The sequence below is a fragment of the Diaporthe citri genome (assembly GCF_014595645.1).
Source record: "Diaporthe citri strain NFHF-8-4 chromosome Unknown scaffold_2, whole genome shotgun sequence".
In the NCBI taxonomy this organism is placed as follows: domain Eukaryota; kingdom Fungi; phylum Ascomycota; class Sordariomycetes; order Diaporthales; family Diaporthaceae; genus Diaporthe; species Diaporthe citri.
Genome location: NW_025064847.1, coordinates 5089543 through 5098065, shown reverse-complemented (window position 1 = coordinate 5098065; position 8523 = coordinate 5089543). Strand labels below are relative to the sequence as shown.

Here is an 8523-nt window from a genome sequence, read left to right as displayed (position 1 = left end):
ATGCCGCGTCAAACGCTAGCTCGCAACGCAAGGCGCAATGCTGACAAGCCTGGTCCTGGCGATGTACAGCGCAAGATCAAGCTCATCACTGAGCAGAATATCATGTACGTATGATCTAATGGTTTGTGAGCTTTTGGCGAGCCTGTGACTCCCTCTCAGCCCTATGGCCGTGATACCCTAAATGAGGCTGGAACTGACGCCATGGTGCAGCGACAAGCCTGCCATGCAGGAGGGCTTTCCTATGCGAAAGTGGAATGTCGAGATCTTCCTTCTAGACCAGCAGGGCAAGCAGCACAAGGCGGACTGTTTCCAGAAGGTTGTCTACAACCTGCATCCTTCCTTCGAGAACCCCGTCCAGAGTGAGTTCTGCCCAACACGGACGCCACCCAAGGATTGGGGTTACTGATTACTTTATAGCTTTCACCGAGGCACCATTCAAGTGTGAGAATGAGGGATGGGGTGAGTTCGAGATGGTCATCGACCTGTACTACACGGACAAGAGCGGAAAGATCTCTGTCCCGCACGACCTCAACTTCCAGAAGAACCGCTACGAGCACATCCGGGATGTGACCTTCAAGAACCCCAGCCAGGCGCTCCAGAACCTTCTTCGCGACACTGGCCCTCTTCCTTCGGACGACGACCGCAAACGTAAGGCGGACGGTGTGTCCAAGAAGGCGAAGAAGTCGTTCGACGTGGAGAAGATGGCAGACGCGTTGGTCCGGCTTGAGGAGGACGACCTGCTCCATGTCATTCAGATGATCCACGACCACAAGACGGACGACACCTACATCCAGAATAACGTCGATGGTACGTATCGGCACTGTCTGTGTAAGGCTACGGGTATATGTTGGCTAACTGATTCATCCGGTAGCGGGCGAGTTCTCTGTCGACCTGTTCACCATCCCTGACAACCTCGGGAAGATGATCTGGGACTACCTGGTGAGTACTTTTGCTCGGCCATGTCAGCAAGCGCGTAGGTCTGACTTCCAAATGCAGGTCAAGCAGAAGGTCATTGAGGTTTAAGAATTGGTTGTGCTCTGAATGCTTGATGAGGTCACAACGGCGTATCATCTCCCACTGGCAGTCTGACTTCGAGTCCTTGCCAGATCATGAAGCTGCCAGGCTGGTCAGGCTTTCAGATGGTTTCTGGTCCGACGGTCTGGTCCGACGATCTGGGATCTTAATACTCGTTTGCGATGTTGCGAACACCCGTCAGCCGCCCTTTTCGAGGACATGGCCAGGATACGACCTCTTCGATCTTTGTTTGTTGATGCGGAGACCTTGCTTGCAATCGGCACCATCACGACACGCGAAGCTCACATGTGATGTTTGCGGGACCGGTGGCGAGATGAGCAGCCGACTAATTTACTTGCGGACCTTCCGAAACCCACGCATTGGCAGTGTACGATTACGCGACGAATATGAGTGGACGAGGTGGAAGTCATAAGTGTGGCTTGATACCCAGAAGGCATAAGGCAGGCAAGGCGGGGGTTAAGTAATGATCATGGAATCCAAAATCAAAAAGAGCTGTGACAATGGAATGCATCTGCATGCACCCAGGGCCAGCTAGGAGTTATGGAATGAAAACGATTGCTTTGATCTCATGCCTAAAGTGAGGCACCGGTGCACATGATACATACGCCGATACTGGTATTGAGCCTACCGGAGGTTTTCCGAGACTCGTGATCCTCTCGACGGCAGGCAGCATGCACGCTCTGGCAAAGGCTCACTTTTGCTGGGGCCGGCATACCGGAGTTCGGACTGCTGTCAGCTTATGTCTCAGGCATGTCCCCAGTGGGGGAAGAGGCGCATCCTGGCAGGGCTGGCAGGCCCGTGGCTGTCGACCTTGGAAGGATCGGGTGGCACACGTATCAGACGTGCCAACGTGACCTCGGGCGTGATGCGGGCTGGAAGCTGGGGACTTGGCGGCTGATGCACGGGCTCGGCCCAGCTTCAGCCTCTGTGTTACCACCATGTAGTCTATTGTTGTTGAACCGGGCGTGCTCTGTTGAGAGATGTTTGTGTACCCCATGTGATGATTGCTTTTGGGGTTCGTTTATTAGTAAAGCATAAGTTTGCTGCCGCATGTTTGTGTTGGGCAGGAGGGCTGAGAAGAGGCAGGGTCCAGGGGAGAAGAGAGAAGTTCCGCCCAGCCCAGCCCAGGACACAAATGAGAGGGAAGCGGAAGGTTGGGAAGACCTTGGCGCAGCGATCACCGCTAGAGTGCGAGAAGTGGCAGGTGAGAAGGACATGAGCGAGCTAATAACGGGGAGGCTACTACACTATCTGCATTTTATTAGATAGACTTTTGCGGGCGGAGATAAATGTCCCTGTGGGGCATGCAGTGTGGACTTGGCTAGGTACTGAAGTGTACAGTACAGCAAGTGACCTTCCCGATTGACATGCGCGGTGAACAAAACACGAAGCGGGGACCTGTCGACCCTCACCAAGCGGCGAGTGCACGAAGGAAGATGAGCGGGAAAATGCTACGTGGGCACGCAGGGGGTGGGCTTTGATCAGATGGACGGCCAGGCAGGGGGCATCATGGTTGACGGAATGGATTGTGTGCAGTTCAAGCAAAGCAAAACGCCCGCTCTGGCGGGTTCCATTGATGATAGGTCATCCCGCCAGAACATACTGTGGCAGAGCACCAGCACATGGACACCACGAATACGTAGTTGCCCCTCCGCAGCGGTCTCGGGAAGGACGGACGGGCGGACGGACTCTTTGCTCCTCGAAACTCTCTCTTGGCTCGACCTGTCACATACCGAACAATTCTCGCCAGTCCAGTCTCGCCCGAGTCCCCTCGAGTCCTCGAGGCCAGAGCTTGTTTGACCGACCAGGCTACCTTGACGGCAACAGGAGGACCTGCCCGCCAGTCTGCCCGCCAGTCTGCCCGCCAGGTAGTGTCCGACTGCTTGATTAACATAACGGAAACTCCAGAAGGGGAAAGGGCTGCACGCCAACGAGTCTTGTGTGTCCCTCTGGTGCCTCTGGTGCCTTTTTGCTTGCTCAGAGACCCCGCAGCCGTTTACCACTGCAGCGCCGCCTGGACCGGGATCCAGCAAGATCGGGAGCTGGGGGAGAAAAAAAGAGAGCTTACTGCTTTGCTGCACTTGATTCTGTCGTTGTTATCTACCCAGGCTTTCCCACCCACCCCCACTCCCTCGTGAACCGTCTCCTTGCCAAACCGCCGCAAGCCGACGAAGACCGCATTCTCGACAAGCTGCCCCGTCGAGCCGCACAGCATTGACCGCGCGCACCCTTCGCAAACCTTCAATAGACGCAACCCCGGCCACACCCCCCTCCCCCCCCTAGCTGTCTTGGGATTCTGCAGCCCTGAGGCCATCGGCACGCCATGGCTCAGGAGGCTCAGACGCAGGCCCCGTACGGCGGCGGCACCGGCCCCGGCGGCGGAGACAATCCGCAGCCCCGGTCTTCGCCCACCGCTCCAGCGCCCGGCTCCTCCTCCGGCCAAGCGCCCGGCTCAAACGCGGCTTCTGCTGCCTCGCAGCCTCAGTCCGCCCAGCATAAGCGGGTCTACCAGGCATGTATCCCGTGCCGACGCCGCAAGGTCCGCTGCGATCTTGGCAGCGTCGACAACCCCCACGACCCGCCGTGCGTCCGCTGCCGCCGCGAGTCCAAGGACTGCTACTTCAGTGCCACCCGCCGCAAGAGGAAGACCGACGACGAGGATGAGAGGGAGGATGAGTACATCATCCGCAACGGCCGCAAGAGACTGCACCCCGGCGAGTCCCCGCCGCCGCCAGTCGACCGCAGAGGTTATACCGACACTCCTCTGACCCCCGGCGGCTCCTTAGGCCGCCCACAGCCGCTGCGAAGGCCAGGTCTCGGCGAGCACACTCGATCCGACTCGAGGAGCAGCGTCAGTGGCACCCGCGGCCCGAGTGCTGCCGAGTTCCCGGCCGACGAGCCAAACACGCCCCTCGAGAACTATGAGGCCCGCACCGTCATGAGGAAGGAGCTCTACGGCCCGCACGATGCACTGACCTGTTGTACAAGGCCGCCACCGACAACAAGCACGACGGCGTCGCCCAGCCGCACACCCTGAGTCCGCAGACTTCTGACCTGCGGACCCCCTCACTGACCGCTCCTCTCGGGGGCCTGCCACGGGGTAATGATGGCATACTCTATGCCCAGCATGCCGTCGCACCACGCGGGCCCATGGACGCGCCCATCGATCCCCAACTCACAGAGTCTGACGCCAAGGCAGAGTCGACACCAGGCCATGCGGATGCTCTCAAGGCCTGGGCCAGGTTCCGCTTCGTGAGGGCTGGGTGGTTCACTTCCCAGGAAGCCATCGACTACATTGACTAGTATGCTGACCCCCCTTCTCACGCACACAGGCGACTGTATGAAAATTGCCAGCGTACTGATTGTTCTCTAGCTACTACAAATATCTCTCGCCATTGACCCCTATCTCACCGCCAACCTTCCAGGACCCTGCCACCCACTTGACACTCTTGACTGAGGAGCCCATACTCACTGTCACCCTCCTGTGCATAGCGTCCAGGTACCGAAAGCTGCCTGGCACAGGAGGCGTAAGCCGCGCGAATGCTATCCATGAGCAACTGTGGACTTATCTGCGAGGTATGATCGAGCGAGTGATCTGGGGCCAGGAGGCTTTCGGCGGTGGCTTCTGCGGCTCAGGCGCAGACGAGTCTCAGACGTCGAGCACAGCCCCATGGCGTGGTCTCAGGAAGGGAAGTCTGCGTACCTTCGGCACCATAGAATCGCTGATGATCTTGACCGAGTGGCACCCCAGAGCCTTGCATTTCCCTCCGTCGGAGGCTGTCGACGAGCTGATGATACCTGCATATGACTCTGCGCCTCCTGCTGACGGGCAGGACGAAAACAACAACCCCGCTGTCGGCGTTGGCGGCAGGAGGGTTGAGAGCTGGCTCGAGCCAGCTTGGAGAAGCGATCGCATGTGCTGGATGCTGCTGACTGCAGCCATGGGCCTCGGCTATGAACTAGGTGTGTTCGACAACATCGAGGAGCTCCTGGAGATGGGGGCCATCTCGCGCCCGGAGTACGAAGAAGAATCATATCGGCTGCGAGCCCACCGCATCAAGCGCCTCATCCTCATCTATCTGAGTCAGCTAGCGGGACGACTTGGATGGACCAACATGGTCCCTGAGAGCTTGAGGCGGCAGGCCTCCCTGAATCGTCCGACGTCCGTCGAAGGTACTACGCCTGGAACCAATATCTCAACTGTTTCGTTCAATTACATCCCTGACCTGGAACTAGACGACCAGATTATCCAATGCTGGGCGGGCATCAGCAACGCCATGCACGCTGGCAACGAGAGGCTCTTCAGGTCAAGACAGCACACCACGGAAATCATCCAGAGCGGGAAATACATTGATCTGCTGAAGGAGTTCCAGCCAATGCTGCAGGCTTGGTGGACACAGTTCGACCGCTTCCGCTTGCCCCCGTACAGCCGCCACATCCTCACCATCGAGTACGAGTACGTCCGGATCTACGTCAACTCCCTGTCGCTACAGGCTGTAGTCGAGCGTTGTGCCACCATTGCGTCGGGCGCGTCGGGCACGTCAGCTGCGGCCCCTGATGCGCCAGGTTCCACGGCGTCCGGCCATCAACTCAGCCCCAAGACTCAGGACATCTACGGCAAGATGCCGATTGGTAACATCGGCGGTGTCAGTGCCGCAGATCAGGAGTATATACGGGAAGTTGTCGAAGGGAGTCGGAACCTGCTACGGACTGTCGTGGAGGGCTTGCTCCCCGATGATTATCTGAAGCACGCACCTGTGCGTACATATTTCAGGATCATCAGCGGGGCCATGTTCCTGCTCAAGACATTCGCACTCGGTGCGACAAGACATGACGTCGAGGTGTCCATTGGCCTGATGGATAGTACAGTCAAGGCACTGCGCACCTGCGTTGTGGACGACGTGCACCTCGGCATCCGGTTTGCTGACCTCTTGGAAAATCTCACCATGCGGCTAAGGAACCGCTTTATATACGTTGCGCACCAGCCCGGCAACACGCAGGCAAACTCGGCAGACGGCGTCAGGAGCCCCGTGCCGGAGGCCGGCATGACTGGCGGCCAAGTCATGCACCCGGGCCTGGGCATCAATGGACATGATCACATTGGCTGGCCCAGGGTGAACGCGCCGGGTAAGGATCACAAACCCGCTCTAGCCACTATGTATGTGACCGAGGATGCTAACCAGCTGACAGAACGTGCCGTGACACCGGCCAACATCTCCGCCATGCCGTTCGACATCCCCAGCGACTTCCACATCCCAAGCGTCTTCGGCGGGCCCACGACGCCGGCATCGACCGCCATGCCGGTGAACGGCAACGGCGGCACCAACAACAACAACGCCAACTCGAACGCGATGGCGGCCGGCGCCGGCAACAACATGCCCGACATGTTCGGCGCCGACGGCACGGACTGGGCCGGCGCCAACAGCGACATGTGGTTCCTACCAGCGGGCCCCGCCTTCTTCCAGAGCGTGGGCGCGGCCGGCGAGAACAACGTCGCCATGTCTGCAGAGGGCGTCAATGTTGGAGGGATCGACCTCCTGGATTACATGGCCATGGACGACTACCCCATGGGCGGTGGCGGGCCGCTCTAGACAACAACAAAATATCTGAGATGCTGCTGCTCCCTGCCTGGTTTATCTGCCTTCTGCCTTCTGCTTCATTCCCTCCAGACTGGGTTTCGGCGCAAATATATGGCTCGAGGGCCATGGAAAGCGTAGTGTGGTTTTGTTTTTTGGTTTCGCTTTCGCGAGTGCTGACCGGGGGGCGTTGGCTGGCTTTGAAGGTTTCGCAAATTAATTTGTAAATATTGAGCACGAATGAGGGAGCTGATCGCTTTCGTTCCGCGCCCTGTCTCGGGAAATCTTGCCCTATGCAGTCTGACTGTTGCCAAAAGCTTTCTATTTTGATAAGCGTACCTTTCAGTCGCCTAGGTCAATGGCGAGGTTGACGCCCAGGTTATCTTGGCTGTAGGTAAGGCACCTCCAGCAGGTTTTCTTAAATTAAGGCGAATACAATCTCAAATGATGATACAATCTCAAATGATGAATCGAGAAAGCATACATTATCAATCTTGATGGGCGCCCTCACCTTACCCGAGTGCGACCCCGAGCGGGCGCCGCCGATTGGGTGGTCTCGGCAACACTGTGCACCGTAGCATTCGACCGGAGATTGTCTCTGTGCTTCCATCCAGGGTGTGGTATTCGAGGCCGCGCGCCGGCGCGGTCAATCAATCGGCTTATTACTGTACCAGTCTATCAAGTTTTCTGGGGGCACCTAACTGATCGCCGACGAAAATCACCATCGCCTCTTCCCCCCGACGGTGACCCGAATCCTGTTAGACCAACCAGCTTACTAGTGGTCGAGATAGTCTGTAGCCTAGATCGACACGAGCCTGAGGCTCGAGCTTGCCGACACCAGAGAAAATGTGTGGAGTCTTGGCTGTGGGCGCATGCTTCCGTGTGTGCTGGTACTCACTACAAGTTACAACAGCCAGGGCCCGGGCCCGGGGCTCGGGGCGACGAGGGACGCGGCGGCCACATGCGCTACATTGATGCAACGTTTACATCCCGGAAGTATCGCTGCCGAAGAGGAAAGTCAGTGAGCGCTCAGACTTTCTCTTTGCCGACGTCGTCCATGCGGGTTGTGGGGGGGTGATAATGTGATGTCTCTCAAGCTTGGATTTCTTTTCTGTTATTACTGCTGCAGAAAGGCTCTTTTGTTCACAATGTTCTCTGTTGCTGCAGCCCGCTGCTGTCCGTGGACGTTGGACAGACGGCCGGTACAGCCTATGAGCGGGCTCAGCATTTCCCGTGAGGCGGACTAGGGACAGGCCTTTCCGGGGGGTGTGCTGTCTGCCCGCATGGTTCACCCCACGTGTGCCCGCATACTCTTGCATAACAATTCCCGTCCGGGCGAGGAAACAAAACTCGTCCTTGGGCCGTTCCCGCTGGGTCTTGCTGGAGTAGTCCGTCCCGCTTGGGGGCCACTCGGGTTCGGGACCCATGACAAGTTCCAGCGGGGAAGGTAGCTGATTTCTTGGTATGATGCCGTGCCGGACGAGGCTAAAACAGCCTGGGTGGCATTGCTGCCAACAACAGTCAGTCAGAGGGAAACGTCACCGGGACATGCCCCTGTGGGCTACCTCACCGCTAAAAAGTTGTCGTTGATACAACGTGGTCGCCGCGGCGTCGAGACAGGGCTCACCATCCCTGGCTGGTGGTGGAGATGATGGTGAATGATAGACGATGGGCTAATGCAGCCTCTTGCCTGCTGACGTCGTGCTTCACTCCTATATTCATCCTTCTTGGGCGCCGGTGGGTCTGTTTGTCTCGTGGTCACATCCCATCTCACCTCAACTGCGAACAAACGGCGGTCAGTAAACAAACGTATAAGGCTGGCCGTCGTCTAGCCTCAGCAATATAAGACGGAACTTGCACCACGTCGTAAACCCCCAGCGATTTGCTATTACCGAGTGCAAACCCTCAAGCC

At 57.8% G+C, this 8523-nt stretch overlaps 2 protein-coding genes across 2 annotated transcripts; both read left to right on the top strand.

Moving 5' to 3' along the window:
• Positions 1 to 1023, top strand: INS49_006952 (uncharacterized protein; the record flags this gene model as incomplete). Its single annotated transcript, XM_043167718.1, has 5 exons — positions 1 to 104; positions 211 to 359; positions 418 to 807; positions 872 to 939; positions 997 to 1023. The coding sequence occupies 5 exons, from the start codon at positions 1 to 3 to the stop codon at positions 1021 to 1023; spliced, it is 738 nt and encodes a 245-aa protein (XP_043028862.1).
• A 2335-nt stretch (positions 1024 to 3358) lies between these two features.
• On the top strand, positions 3359 to 6626 carry INS49_006951 (uncharacterized protein; the record flags this gene model as incomplete). The annotated part of the gene is made up of 4 exons (XM_043167717.1): positions 3359 to 3970; positions 4024 to 4337; positions 4409 to 6162; positions 6226 to 6626. The coding sequence occupies 4 exons, from the start codon at positions 3359 to 3361 to the stop codon at positions 6624 to 6626; spliced, it is 3081 nt and encodes a 1026-aa protein (XP_043028861.1).
• Between the last annotated feature and the right edge of the window lie 1897 nt (positions 6627 to 8523).